At 38.8% G+C, this 13,901-nt stretch overlaps 2 protein-coding genes, 3 long non-coding RNA genes and 10 other non-coding genes across 18 annotated transcripts in view; 3 read left to right on the top strand and 12 right to left on the bottom strand.

The window, feature by feature from the left end:
• Positions 1-13,901, top strand: part of cct7 (chaperonin containing TCP1, subunit 7 (eta)) — a 418,707-nt gene that overhangs the window by 276,144 nt on the left and 128,662 nt on the right. The window lies entirely within an intron of this gene.
• On the top strand, positions 667-1,946 carry LOC133420878 (ADP-ribosylation factor-like protein 2). The gene is made up of 3 exons (XM_061710759.1): positions 667-696; positions 1,507-1,662; positions 1,748-1,946. Exons 1-3 carry the CDS (start codon positions 667-669, stop codon positions 1,880-1,882), a joined length of 321 nt encoding a protein of 106 aa, XP_061566743.1. The 3' UTR covers positions 1,883-1,946.
• LOC133420349 (uncharacterized) lies at positions 3,122-6,958 on the bottom strand. Of its 2 annotated transcripts, XR_009770600.1 has the most exons (12): positions 6,730-6,958; positions 6,125-6,158; positions 5,866-5,893; positions 5,535-5,592; positions 5,317-5,361; positions 5,042-5,095; positions 4,789-4,839; positions 4,544-4,603; positions 4,134-4,183; positions 3,883-3,948; positions 3,627-3,682; positions 3,122-3,444 (listed from the first exon to the last, which is right to left on the bottom strand). It is a non-coding gene; the product is annotated as an uncharacterized LOC133420349 (long non-coding RNA). The 2 variants fall into 2 exon arrangements; XR_009770599.1 differs by lacking the exon at positions 3,122-3,444 and having other exon boundaries at positions 3,451-3,682.
• LOC133420975 (small nucleolar RNA SNORD31) lies at positions 3,517-3,586 on the bottom strand. The gene has a single exon (XR_009770667.1). It is a non-coding gene; the product is annotated as a small nucleolar RNA SNORD31 (small nucleolar RNA).
• LOC133420977 (small nucleolar RNA SNORD31) lies at positions 3,765-3,837 on the bottom strand. The gene has a single exon (XR_009770669.1). It is a non-coding gene; the product is annotated as a small nucleolar RNA SNORD31 (small nucleolar RNA).
• Positions 4,025-4,096, bottom strand: LOC133420980 (small nucleolar RNA SNORD31). Its single transcript, XR_009770672.1, has one exon. It is a non-coding gene; the product is annotated as a small nucleolar RNA SNORD31 (small nucleolar RNA).
• LOC133420985 (small nucleolar RNA SNORD22) lies at positions 4,313-4,439 on the bottom strand. The gene has a single exon (XR_009770676.1). It is a non-coding gene; the product is annotated as a small nucleolar RNA SNORD22 (small nucleolar RNA).
• On the bottom strand, positions 4,673-4,740 carry LOC133420969 (small nucleolar RNA SNORD30). The gene has a single exon (XR_009770661.1). It is a non-coding gene; the product is annotated as a small nucleolar RNA SNORD30 (small nucleolar RNA).
• LOC133420352 (uncharacterized) lies at positions 7,101-8,155 on the top strand. The gene is made up of 3 exons (XR_009770602.1): positions 7,101-7,177; positions 7,963-8,043; positions 8,129-8,155. It is a non-coding gene; the product is annotated as an uncharacterized LOC133420352 (long non-coding RNA).
• On the bottom strand, positions 9,564-13,201 carry LOC133420051 (uncharacterized). 2 transcript variants are annotated; one of them, XR_009770574.1, is made up of 12 exons: positions 13,186-13,201; positions 12,587-12,620; positions 12,329-12,356; positions 11,997-12,054; positions 11,778-11,822; positions 11,512-11,565; positions 11,264-11,314; positions 11,019-11,078; positions 10,612-10,659; positions 10,361-10,426; positions 10,105-10,160; positions 9,564-9,922 (listed from the first exon to the last, which is right to left on the bottom strand). It is a non-coding gene; the product is annotated as an uncharacterized LOC133420051 (long non-coding RNA). The 2 variants fall into 2 exon arrangements; XR_009770575.1 differs by having other exon boundaries at positions 10,612-10,656.
• Positions 9,995-10,064, bottom strand: LOC133420974 (small nucleolar RNA SNORD31). Its single transcript, XR_009770666.1, has one exon. It is a non-coding gene; the product is annotated as a small nucleolar RNA SNORD31 (small nucleolar RNA).
• Positions 10,232-10,304, bottom strand: LOC133420979 (small nucleolar RNA SNORD31). The gene has a single exon (XR_009770671.1). It is a non-coding gene; the product is annotated as a small nucleolar RNA SNORD31 (small nucleolar RNA).
• Positions 10,503-10,574, bottom strand: LOC133420981 (small nucleolar RNA SNORD31). The gene has a single exon (XR_009770673.1). It is a non-coding gene; the product is annotated as a small nucleolar RNA SNORD31 (small nucleolar RNA).
• LOC133420982 (small nucleolar RNA SNORD22) lies at positions 10,792-10,918 on the bottom strand. Its single transcript, XR_009770674.1, has one exon. It is a non-coding gene; the product is annotated as a small nucleolar RNA SNORD22 (small nucleolar RNA).
• LOC133420973 (small nucleolar RNA SNORD30) lies at positions 11,148-11,215 on the bottom strand. Its single transcript, XR_009770665.1, has one exon. It is a non-coding gene; the product is annotated as a small nucleolar RNA SNORD30 (small nucleolar RNA).

Raw genomic sequence — 13,901 nt, 5'->3', positions numbered from 1 at the left:
ATGTTCGGGATTGTGTAAACAATATGATTTATTTTTTTGTACTATGTTTTGTATGTTTGATCTGAATAAGTTGATCATGTGAGAAGGGTAGGCGTAAATAAGCAATAGCTTCAGCCTATTCCTTTTCGGTTAGGTCTCTCTTTTATGTGAACTAATGCTTTCAGTTGGTGTCTACATTAAGAATGACCTGACCGAAATAAATATATTTTCATTCATATATTTTCATTCATTAATTCAGAGGTCTGGACAACGCGGGGAAAACGACCATCCTGAAGAAGTTCAACGGGGAAGACGTGAGCACCATCTCCCCCACGCTGGGCTTCAACATCAAAACACTGGAGCACCGAGGGTAGGGAGGCTGCTGCGCATGCGCAGTGAAGATCTCTTAACTGTCTTTTCACCTGTCCAAGATGATCATCACAATCAGGGGCCGGATTCACCAATGAACGATCTTAAGATCTAAAATTAAGAAGTTCATAAGAAAGTTCTTAAGTGCAATTCTTCAATATTTTCTTAAGAACCGTCTTCTTAAAATATGTCATTGCATTACACGCGCCAACAAACAACATTTATACAGGTAGTTTGGTCTTAACCGTCAGTCACTCACTAAACATGGAGAAGGAGAAAAAGAGATGCAGGAACTTTTCAAGGCAGGAGCTTGAGGTTATGGTGGATGAGATTAATGTGTTGAAAAAGGTCATATTAGAATCTTACCTTTTCACAGAAGACATTTTAGGCCAGATCAAGGTTGTCTTAAAGTTAAGAAAAAAGTCAAGAACAAATTTGAGAACTTTTATTTCAAGAATACCATGTATTCTTAAGTTTTTTTCTTAAGAAGAAAGTTGAGAAAATACTTAAGAACTTTTTTGGAGAATATGACTTCTTCTCTTTTTTCTTCTTAAGACTGAACTTAAGAAAAAAATGACACTTAAGAAGATTTTTTTTCTGAAGAATGTTTTGTGAATCCGGCCCCAGGTTTATTGGCTAAGTCAGGTCAAACAAGACAAGAGAATTTGACTCCTGTTATTTTCACTCACTGTACAGTAAACAGACAAATGACAGCTCTTATTAACATATATACAATTTTTTTAAGGTGCAGCAGTATGAGGTAGACATAATAATAATGATAATAATAATAATAATAATAATAATAATTAATTAATATATTTTATTTATAGAGCACTCTTAATTAAGGGAATCTCAGAGTGCTTACAGGTCCATGTATGTATGTATGTATGTATGTATGTATATACATGTATGTGTGTGTGTGTGTGTATATATATATATATATATATATATATATATATATATATATATATATATATATATATATATATATATAAAGTTTGGACACTTCCCCATTTGTTTGAATGAGAAGGTGTGTCCAAACTTTTGGTCTGTACTGTGTGTGTGTGTGTGTGTGTGTGTGTGTATATATAGGGAATATAATAATTATGGTTAGTTTTACTTGACCAGTTATTTCTCATGTAATCAATGTGAGATTAGATCTTTTTTTGTCAAATTGTGAAAAGCACATCTGTTGGTGAATACCATGCACATGCATACTTGTCCTCCCTGCAGAGGTTAGCTGGTGCAACGCTGCTGGTGTTTGCCAACAAACAGGATTTACCAGGAGCGTTGTCCAAAGAAGCCATCAAAGAGGTGCGCCCAACAACCACATTGAGTTCTTATTGCAATTCAGTACCATCTTAAAATTTTGATTTGAATATTTTGCACGCTCCTGCAGGCCCTGGCCCTGGATGAGATCAAGAACCATCACTGGTGCATCATGGGTTGCAGTGCAATCACAGGAGAAAACTTGCTAGCTGGAATAGACTGGATGCTGGATGATATTGCTGCGAGGATATTCACCGCCGACTGAGTGCTTTTGATCGCTGGCCAAGCCCTCTGGTTCAGAAAACTGACAAACTGTAGAGGACCGGTTACATCAATGTTTTTTTTTCCAAGTTTGTGCAATGTGGCTTGACCGAATGAACTGTGGTCCTCAGGCTTTTGTGTCAGTTTTCTGCCAATAAATGTAGTTGTCGATACAATCTGCGATTACGTTTTCATAAATACTCAGATTAATTTTGGCCAATGCAGTAACAGTATATCCATGTTACACTGAGACTTTAATGTGCATCTGCCAGATTTGTTTCAATACTAAATCCTGATTAGCTGTCGCAAACCTAATAGCCAAAAGGGACATTCAAAGGGGATTAGTTTCCAGATCTATACATGGACAAAGTGACTTAAATCATTCGGTAACATCTTTATCCATGTATTTTGTGCAGTGGGACAAATGAAAGCATATACATCTTGGAGCATCAAAACCACATGCTAGTCACGCTGTTTGTGCTAAAAACATTAAGAAAAATTAAATCTAAGTGGTCATCTGGTTTTTCCAGCACCATGCATTAATGCTCTATCAGATGGATACTTAAACGAGATGTTAAGTTATATTGCAGTTTGCAATGCAAGTGCATATTGCTAATTTAGTAGAGGGGACAAAAACGGTTAAAAAGGGAACACTTAAACACAATGTAATTTGTCAATGACAGTTCTGAAATCAAACTCCACTTAAGATGCAACACTGATAATTTCACATGCTGTTTTGCAAATTTACAAGTGGAAATTATAGGCAATTAGGACATCCCCAATAAGTGGTTCTGCAGGAGGTGACCAGAGGTGCTTTGTGCTCCTCACTCTTGTGGGGGGCTCATTTCCCACACCTGAAATCCACATCATGTCTCCATCATCCAGCACCATGTTGGACCAGATTGCCCAGGAGATCCCATCAGTAACATTCCCAGGTGTTGTAAAGTCATACAGGCACATGAGGCCACACCCGAGCCCCATCTTGACACGTTTTAATGATTAAAAGCCGTTATTGTAGTTTTGGGTGTAGCTCCAAATCTAGACCATGGGTTGCTGAAATTGATTTTGTCAACTATGTTGACATTTTATTCAGATCCGAGATGTCTTTTTTAGCGTATTACTCCCACCTGTGTTTATCAGAAAATTGGGTGCAGACACCTTCAAGCTTTCACATTTCTCTGAAAGATCCACAAGTGCATCTAAATTAGTAAACATTCCAGGACAAAATTGTGCATGAGGCAGATGAGCATTTTTATTTGAAATAGACAATTTATGCAATTATAACTGAAAACTATGTCTTCATACCTTTAAACATTAAGGCAAAAACATTCTGTCCAAAAAAAAATAAAAAATTTTGGATATACACAAAAAAGTGATAAACAGTTCAGACACTTGGCAAGACTTCCTTCTCCATCAGCACAGCTGTTCCCCTCACATGAGGTTCTAAGTGCCAGACCGGGTCCACAGAAGGTGAAACACCAGCTGAGAAATACATCTTCTGATTGACGTGGTCATTACCAGAAGACCAATCCCAACAGCCCAGCGAAGCCAAGTGGTGATAGGTTCCTGAAGGAGGGGAAGAAGAAAAGGTGAGCAACTATTCAGTCTTATTAATAAAAGCAATATAGTTAAAAACTTGTTATCAGTGGATACCAATCAGTCATGAATTCTCAGACTGGGGCGGTAAGACAGAATCATCATTACTAAGTTGATAAAAGTGGTAGTTAAATATACATAAACATCTTTACCTGTATCACAGTCCAGGTGTCCAAAGAAGTTTCAATCACCACTCAGAACCGGCAACCTGCAATGAGCGAGAGGGTCAACAACCTTGTTTGAGTGACCGATATTACTTCATAAAATTATGGATATATATACACACACAAGCAGGATCAGAGAGGATACCAATCAGTCATGAATTCTCAGACTGGGGCGGTAAAACAGAAACATCATTTCTAGGTGGTATTTAATGTATGTTAACATCTTCTAGCTCAAGATACTCACTCATTTGCCTGCAACTCAGTCCAAATGTCCAGAGAAGCTTCAATCACCATTCTCAGAACCAGGAACCTGCAATGAGCGAGAGGGTCAACAACCTTGTTTGAGTGACTGATATCACTTCATAAAATTTTAAATGCATGCAAGAGGGATCAGAGGATACCAATCAGTCATGAATTCTCAGACTGGGGCGGTATAAGATAGAATAATCATTTCTCCTCATCAATTGTTATAAACAGCATCAATCTGGTACCAACCTTGTCGAGACGACACCGTGTCCACATCACGACCCGAGAGGCAGCCCCTGCTGAAGAGCAGACGAAACAGATCAGTTATGTAGGTCTGCATGATGCATCCTATCAAAACACCCCCAAGGTGCATCCTAAAAGATAATACCCCGATCTGGCAATAAGTTAATAAAATTCACATCCATGTTGCCATTCAGACTGTTGGTAACCCCAACGGGCCATCCCCTTGTTGCCATGGTAACACCAGTGGGTTCACCTTTTCAGGGTCTAGCGTTAACACATGGCGTAAGACGTGTGCGGGTATCATCATAAAGGAAACTGGATGTGTGACGTCTGTGGCTTTTATTCATGTTTACAAACTACCCTGCCATCGTCCCAAGCCCCGTCAGCACAGAATTGTGTCATTCATAATGACTTACCTGGACAAACACCAGCATCTTTGCAAGGATGGCCATGTTGACCCAAGAGACACCAACAGCCTGTAACAAACAACACCATTTAGTCCACGTGAAGTTACGTTCAACACTTGCGGCCAACAGGCCGACCACTGATGTCAGATATTCCGTTTCTCAACAGTTGTTCAGACGAACGAGATTCCAAGTGACTCATCATTTTCAAAAAGGTCTGTAGATGAACGTCGCCTGCAGGTGACATGACGTCTTACCTTCAGCTGGAACCCCCTCCCTCCATCATGGCACTCGAGCCGTCAAGTCACCTGGAAGGAAGACAAGGATTTCCCAATTATGCGACAGAAGTGTTTGAAATTGTCAAAAAGGGTAGTTCTACAAGTTAATGCAGTTGCTCAGATGTTTGTGTCATTTCACATCGGTTCAAAGTGAGCTAAGTTTAATCATCATTGACTGCATTAAAAAGGGTGATTTCATAATTGAGCACTTTAGCAGAATAGAGGATCTTACCATGATGTTTTCAAGAAGGATTCTTCTGTTTCACTGTGACAGCAAAGTTTCCACCTAATAAAGAAACCCCAGTCAATACATGCATAAAGACTGAATAGTTTAACAAACAATTGTTCAAGTTATGGTAATCAGATAAAGGTTGGCATCACAGTGATCAGGCATATGCTTGTCAATATTAAATCATCATATTAATAAACTACACCAAGGTCTTAAACGCAAGTAAGTGTAGAAAAGGCATTTGATAGCAGTTATTACACACAGGTGAAAACACTTACAGGTTAATGTGGCACCGGTCCCCGCTGTGACAGCAAAGATTCCACCTAATGAAGAAACCTCAGTCAATACATGCATAAAAACTGAACAGTTTAGTGAAAATGTGTTATGGTAATCAGATAAAGGTTGGCATCACAATGATCAGGCATATGCTTGTCAATGTTAAATCATCATGTTAACAAAATACACCATTTTATTCTTTCTATTTAGGTAAACTCACCTTTGCACTTCCCAGCTCCTTTGAGTAATAGAGCCTGGACAGTTGAGTAAAGGCCATCCTTACAAAACAAGAACAAAAGAGGTTAACCATAAGCCATGCTGCCCGAAAAATATGTAAAAAGAAATATAAAATCTTGGCTATTCAGGTTTCTGTTAAGAGCCAATATGCTACTCAGTATCTGGTAAAGGAGTTTCTTCAAAGGCAGATTCAGTAAGAGAGAGTTCAGACTCATCACTGCAGCACACCGAGCTCAAGAGCCAGCCAGATAGTTCAGGCTTTTCAATAAAAGTTACAAAAGAGCTCAGTAGGCCAAGACAGACAAAATATTCACCTTATGAAGGAAGCGCCACCCTTCTGACCTGTACAAGACAAACAATAAGACTTGTGAGTATTTTTAAAACCACCTAAAAAAAATTAAGCTTTATACCATTTCATGCTACTCAGAAAAGTTAATTAAGTGTCATCTTTTTGTTTCAGTGAGAGAGTTCAAGTGTAACATCACAGTAGCATGAGGCTGCATCATGACATCCATTTCATTATTACTCAATTCTTTTTATATTAAATACAGATATGGTGCATATGTACTCTACCTTTGCAGATGTCAGTCATTTCCTCTTTGTGGACCTGGAAAGTAAATGCAAAACCTTTCATTAGCATGCTGTAGTTAGCAGTCACTTCACATGTGGCCACGTGACTGCTCAAAGTGCTCCACAGAAAACTAAGGAGTCAATTTAAGATTGTCTGAATAATTTAATTAAAAACAGCCGTCTCCCATCAGAATAATAAAAGTGCAATCACAGTCATTCAGTACAGGTCTGTGAAAGTATCATCATTGAGAGACGACGTTTGCAAGCAGCTAGCTGAAATGCAATTGGAAAGAAAAGTAGAATAAAACGTCCTAATTCTCGCTCAATACTACAAGAAATATTTAATACATGCAGTTTTGTTCCTGTCTGCATGGATATTGAAATAAAACTATCGGGATTTAATAGCGGATGGCTGATGATTATTTACAGCAGTTCCGTGCTTTGCTGTTTCAGAGCTCATGAAGCGGCTAATATAAACAAAAATGAGTTTGCAAACACTATAAATACATAACTCTACTGCAGGTTAAATGCAGTTTTGAAGATCGTATGTGTTGCACAAAATAAATTAAAAGAGCCAAAGAAAACCACCGTATGTGGAGCCAACTCACCTCAGACAGATGCTGATGTTGTAGCCTTTCTGTGACTGTGCAGCAAATGAGAAACGGTTTATAACTTAACTTACTTTTAAAAAAAAGCCTCAACGGATTGACTTTAAACGTTAACAAATGTATTTATAATAAGGTTTTGCTTCCGATGTGCATTTAATCGGTTGTGAAGTTACTGTAGCATGTATTTGGCTGTAACTACTGCAATAAAATGCAGCAAACAGCTAGAGATCAGCTCCCATTCATCAACAATGAGAGCGTCTGCTTCCTGTAAATAGAGGAGCGGCTCAGCCGATTGGCTGCACGCTAGTCACATGACGTCACACATTGATGGGGTCTGAATGAGCTTGAAATTAGTTTATTTTACAAATAACTGCTCATTTAGCACCTGGGTTACATTACCGTGGGGGCAGTTTGTGACAACCTTTAAGTCACGTGGATTAACTTTCAGGTATGTGGTGATTTCTTTGACCTGTCGTGTGCAGAGGTCTGTTGAAAAAGGTAATATTAGAATCTTACCTTTTCACAGAAGACATTTTAAGACAGATCGAGGTTGTCTTAAAGTTAAGAAAAAAAGTCAAGAACAAATTTGAGAACTTTTATTTCCAGAATACCATTTATTCTTAAGTTTTTTTCTTAAGAAGAAAGTTGAGAAAATACTTCAGAACTTTTTTGGAGAATATGACTTCTTCTCTTTTTTCTTCTTAAGACTGAACTTAAGAAAAAAATGACACTTAAGAACATTTTTTTTCTGAAGAATGTTTTGTGAATCCGGCCCCAGGTTTATTGGCTAAGTCAGGTCAAACAAGACAGAGAATTTGACTCCTGTTATTTTCGCTCACTGTACAGTAAACAGACAAATGACAGCTCTTATTAACATATATACAATTTTTTTAAGGTGCAGCAGTATGAGGTAGACATAATAATAAGAATAATTAATTCATATATTTTATTTATAGAGCACTCTTAATTCAGGGAATCTCAGAGTGCTTACAGGTCTATGTATGTATGGATGTATGTATATATATATATATATATATATATATACATATATGTGTATATATATATGTGTGTGTGTGTGTGTGTGTGTGTATGGGGAATATAATAATTATGGTTAGTTTTACTTGATCAGTTATTTCTCATGTAATTAATGTGAGGTTAGATCTTTTTTTGTCAAATTGTGAAAAGCACATCTGTTGGTGAATACCATGCACATGCATACTTGTCTCCCTGCAGAGGTTAGCTGGTGCAACGCTGCTGGTGTTTGCCAACAAACAGGATTTACCAGGAGCGTTGTCCAAAGAAGCCATCAAAGAGGTGCGCCCAACAACCACATTGAGTTCTTATTGCAATTCAGTACCATCTTAAAATTTTGATTTGAATATTTTGAATGCTCCTGCAGGCCCTGGCCCTGGATGAGATCAAGAACCATCACTGGTGCATCATGGGTTGCAGTGCAATCACAGGAGAAAACTTGCTAGCTGGAATAGACTGGATGCTGGATGATATTGCTGCGAGGATATTCACCGCCGACTGAGTGCTTTTGATCACTGGTCAAGCCCTCTGGGTCGGAAAACTGATAAACTGTAGAGGACCGGTTACATCACAATTTTTTTTAATTTTTTTTTTTCAAGTTTGTGCAATGTGGCTTGACCGAATGAACTGTGGTCCTCAGGCTTTTGTGTCATTTTTTTCTGCCAATAAATGTAGTTGTCGATACAATCTGGGATTACGTTTTCATAAATACTCAAAATCTGATTAATTTTGGCCAATGTAGTAACCGTGTGTCCTCCACCATGTTACACAGACTTTAATGTGCATCTGCCAGATTTGTTTCAATACTAAATCATAATTAGCTGTCACAAACCTAATAGCCAAAAGGGACATTCAAAGGGGATTTGTTTCCAGATCTACACATGGACAAAGTGACTTAAATCATTTGGTAACATCTTTATCCATGTTTTTTGTGCAGTGGGACAAATGAAAGCATATACATCTTGGAGCATCAAAACCACATGCTAGTCACGCTGTATGTGCTAAAAACATTAGGAAAAATAAAATCTAAGTGGTCATCTGGTTTTTCCAGCACCATGCATTAATGCTCTCAGATGAATACTTAAACGAGATGTTAATTTAGTTACATTGCAGTTTGCAATGCAAGTGCATATTGCTAATTTAGTAGAGGGGACAAAAACGGTTAAAAAGGGAACACTTAAACACAATGTAATTTGTCAATGACAGTTCTGAAATCAAACTCCACTTAAGATGCAACACTGATAATTTCACATGCTGTTTTGCAAATTTACAAGTGGAAATTATAGGCAATTAGGACATCCCCAATAAGTGGTTCTGCAGGAGGTGACCAGACCAAGATCTGCAACTCTGCCAGTGGTGCTCTGTGCTCCTCACTCTTGTGGGGGGGGGGTGGAGGGCTCATTTCCCACACCTGAAATCCACATCATGTCTCCATCACCCAGCACCATGTTGGACCAGATTGCCCAGGAGATCATCAGTAACATTCCCAGGTGTTGTAGTCATACAGGCACATGGAGGCCACACCCGAGCCCCATCTTGACACGTTTTAATGATAAAAAGCTGTTATTAGTTTTGGGTGTAGATCCAAATCTAGACCATGGGTTGCTGAAATTGATTGTCAACTATGTTGACATTTTATTCAGATCTGAGATGTCTTTTTTGGCAGTGTTATTTTTGGCGTTTGACTCCCACCAGTGTTTATCAGAAAATTGGGTGCAGACACCTTCAAGCTTTCACATTTCTCTGAAAGATCCACAATTGCATCTAAATTAGTAAAACATTCCAGGACAAAATTTTGCATGAGGCAGATGAGCATTTTTATTTGAAATAGACAATTTATGCAATTATAACTGAAAACTATGTCTTCATACCTTTAAACATTAAGGCAAAAACATGGTTATTCTCTTGTCCCAAAAAAAACAAACACTTTTTGGATATACACAAAAAAGATGATAAACAGTTCTGACACTTGGCAAGACTTCCTGCTCCATCAGCACAGCTGTTCCCCTCGCATGAGGTTCTAAGTGCCAGACCGGGTCCACAGAAGGTGAAACACCAGCTGAGAAAGACATCTTCTGATTGAAGTGGCCATCATTACCAGAAGCCCAATCCCAACATCGCCGTTCCAACAGCCCAGCGAAGCCAAGTGGTGCATAGGTTCCTGAAGGAGGGGAAGAAGAAAAGGTGAGCAACTATTCAGTCTTATTAATAAAAGCAATATAGTTAAAAACTTGTTATCAGTGGATACCAATCAGTCATGAATTCTCAGACTGGGGCGGTAAGACAGAATCATCATTACTAAGTTGATAAAAGTGGTAGTTAAATATACATAAACATCTTTACCTGTATCACAGTCCAGGTGTCCAAAGAAGTTTCAATCACCACTCAGAACCGGCAACCTGCAATGAGCGAGAGGGTCAACAACCTTGTTTGAGTGACCGATATTACGGTAATATCTATATATATGCAAGCAGGATCAGAGAGCATACCAATCAGTCATGAATTCTCAGACTGGGGCGGTAAAACAGAAACATCATTTCTAAGAGTTTAAAAGGTGGTATTTAATGTATGTTAACATCTTCTAGCTCAAGATACTCACTCATTTGCCTGCAACTCAGTCCAAATGTCCAGAGAAGCTTCAACCACCACTCTCAGAACCAGGAACCTGCAATGAGCGAGAGTGTCAACAACCTTGTTTGAGTGACTGATATTACTCCACAAAGTTTAAAATGCATGTAAGAGGGATCAGAGGATACCAATCAGTCATGAATTCTCAGACTGGGGCGGTATAAGACAGAATAATCATTTCTCCTCATCAATTGTTATAAACAGCATCAATCTGGTACCAACCTTGTCGAGACGACACCATGTCCACATCACGACCCGAGGCAGCCCCTGCTGAAGAGCAGACAAGGAACAGATCAGTTATGTAGGTCTGCATGATACATACTATCAAAACACCCCCAAAGGTGCATCCTAAAAGATAAGACCCCGATCTGACAATAAGTTAATAAAATTCACATCCATGTTGCCATTCAGACTGTTGGTAACCCCAACGGGCCATCCCCTTGTTGCCATGGTAACACCAGTGGGTTCACCTTTTCAGGGTCTAGCGTTAACACATGGCGTAAGACGTGTGCGGGTATCATCATAAAGGAAACTGGATGTGTGACGTCTGTGGCTTTTATTCATGTTTACAAACTACCCTGCCATCACCCAAGCCTCGTCAACACAGAAGTGTGTTGTTCATGACTTACCTGGACAAACACCAGCATCTTTGCAAGGATGGCCATGTTGACCCAAGAGACAGCAACAGCCTGTAACAAACAACACCATTTAGTCCACGTGAAGTTGCGTTCAACACTTGCGGCCAACAGGCCGACCACTGATGTCAGAGATTCCGTTTCTCAACAGTTGTTCAGACGAACGAGATTCCAAGTGACTCATCATTTTCAAAAAGGTCTGTAGATGAACGTCGCCTGCAGGTGACATGACGTCTTACCTTCAGCTGGAACCCCCTCCCTCCATCATGGCACTCGAGCCGTCAAGTCACCTGGAAGGAAGACAAGGATATCCCAATTATGCAACAGAAGTGTTTAAAAATGTCAAAAAGGGCAGTTCTATAAGTTAATGCAGTTGCTCAGATGTTTGTGTCATTTCACATCGGTTCAAAGTGAGCTAAGTTTAATCATCATTGACTGCATTAAAAAGGGTGATTTTATAATATATAAGCAGAATAGAGGATCTTACCATGATGTTTTCAGGAAGGATTCTTCTGTTTCACTGTGACAGCAAAGTTTCCACCTAATAAAGAAACCCCAGTCAATACATGCATAAAAACAGTTTAACAAACATTTGTTCAAGTTATGGTAATCAGATTAAAGGGTGGCATCACAGTGATCAGGCATATGCTTGTCAATGTTAAATCATCATATTAATAAACTACACCAAGGTCCAACAATAAGTGTAGAAAAGGCATTTGATAGCAGTTATTACACACAGGTGAAAACACTTACAGGTTAATGTGGCACCGGTCCCCGCTGTGACAGCAAAGATTCCACCTAATGAAGAAACCCCAGTCAATACATGCATAAAAACTGAACAGTTTAGTGAAAATGTGTTATGGTAATCAGATAAAGGTTGGCATCACAATGATCAGGCATATGCTTGTCAATGTAAAAATCATCATATTAACAAAATACACCATTTTATTCTTTCTATTTAGGTAAACTCACCTTTGCACTTCCCAGCTCCTTTGAGTAATAGAGCCCGGACAGTTGAGTAAAGGCCATCCTTACAAAACAAGAACAAAAGAGGTTAACCATAAGCCATGCTGCCCCAAAAAAAGTATGCAAAAAAAAATAAAATCTTTGCTATTCACATTTCTGTTAAGAGCCAATATGCTACTCAGTATCTGGTAAAGGAGTTTCTTCAAAGGCAGATTCAGTAAGAGAGAGTTCAGACTCATCACTGCAGCACACCGAGCTCAAGAGCCAGCGAGATAGTTCAGGCTTTTCAATAAGAGTTGCAAAAGAGCTCAGTAGGCCAAGACAGACAAAATATTCACCTTATGAAGGAAGCGCCACCCTTCTGACCTGTACAAGACAAACAATAAGACTTGTGAGTATTTTTAAAACAGAACCTAAAAAAAACTAGCTTTATACTATTTCATGCTACTCAGAAAAGTTAATTAAGTGTCATCTTTTTGTTTCAGTGAGAGAGTTCAAGTGTAACATCACAGTAGCATGAGGCTGCATCATGCCATCCACTTCATTACTCAATTCTTTTTATATTAAAAATACAGATATGGTGCATAAGTATTTACCTTTGCAGATGTCAGTCATTTCCTCTTTGTGGACCTGGAAAGTAAATGCAAAACCTTTCATTAGCATGCTGTAGTTAGCAGTCACTTCACATGTGGCCACGTGACCTCAACGTGCTCCACAGAAAACTAAGGAGTCAATTTAAGATTTACTGAATAATTTAATCAAAACAGCCGTCTCCCATCAGAATAATAAAAGTGCAATCACAGTAATTCAGTACAGGTCTGTGAAAGTATCATCATTGAGAGACGACGTTTGCAAGCAGCTAGCTGAAATGCAATTGGAAAGAAAAGTAGAATAAACGTCCTAATTCTCGCTCAATACTACAAGAAATATTTAATGCATGCAGTTTTGTTCCTGTGTGCATGGATATTGAAATAAAACTAGCAGGATTTAATAGCGGATGGCTGATGATTAATTACAGCAGTTCCGTGCTTTGCGGTTTCAGAGCTCATGAAGCAGCTAATATAAACAAAAATGTGTGCAAAAACTATCAATACATAACTGTACTGCAGGTTAAATGCAGTCTTGAAGATCGTATGTGTACCTCAAAATAATAATAGATTATAAGGGCCAAAGAACGTATGTGGAGCCAACTCACCTCAGACAGATGGCAGGAGGAAGTGGACGAAGAAGCGGGCGAGCTGGGCTTTTATACCGGCAGCAGGAAGCTCCACCCACCGACACACGTCACACCGGAACTAACGACTCCTCGAAAAATCACTTAAACTGCTTTCAGCATGTTATTACGTGATATTTGAAACACTTATATGTATTTTAAACTTCTCTCTTTTGTAGATTACAATCTTACTCTCCAGATGTATTTAAAAAAAATGTGGCACGTGGTGAGAATGTAGATTTCCCACCGCAAGGCGGCAATAGTGTCATAGAAATATGGGAGTTGCCAGATTGGGTATATTCACGCCGCATTGGGAAAATTTTTATTACATTTCGCTGCTAACAGGCTACGGTAAAATGTAAGAATAATGTAATTGTTTAACGCTAATCCCGAAACAAAACCAGTTACTCCTTATAACATCTCCGGCATATAGTTGGCTGTTTTACTCATGGCAGATGAGTTACCAGTCTGCTGACAACTGTCCTCAAGCCATAGCAATAAACACAATATGACAATGAATTTACCTTTGTTTTAAATGCATCATCCCTTAATCTTTAATATTTAAAAACAAATTAAATGAGAGAACGCATGCACATCGTCTAATCAGCCTCTTGGTGGTCTTAAATGTTTCCCAGAGGTACCAACGTGGATTTGTATCTAATATTTTCTTTGTCCTTTTGCTTCCTGGTTGTTTATAC

Source organism: Cololabis saira, chromosome 20 (genome assembly GCF_033807715.1).
Source record: "Cololabis saira isolate AMF1-May2022 chromosome 20, fColSai1.1, whole genome shotgun sequence".
NCBI lineage: Eukaryota > Metazoa > Chordata > Actinopteri > Beloniformes > Belonidae > Cololabis > Cololabis saira.
This window is presented reverse-complemented; position numbering and strand designations above follow the sequence as displayed.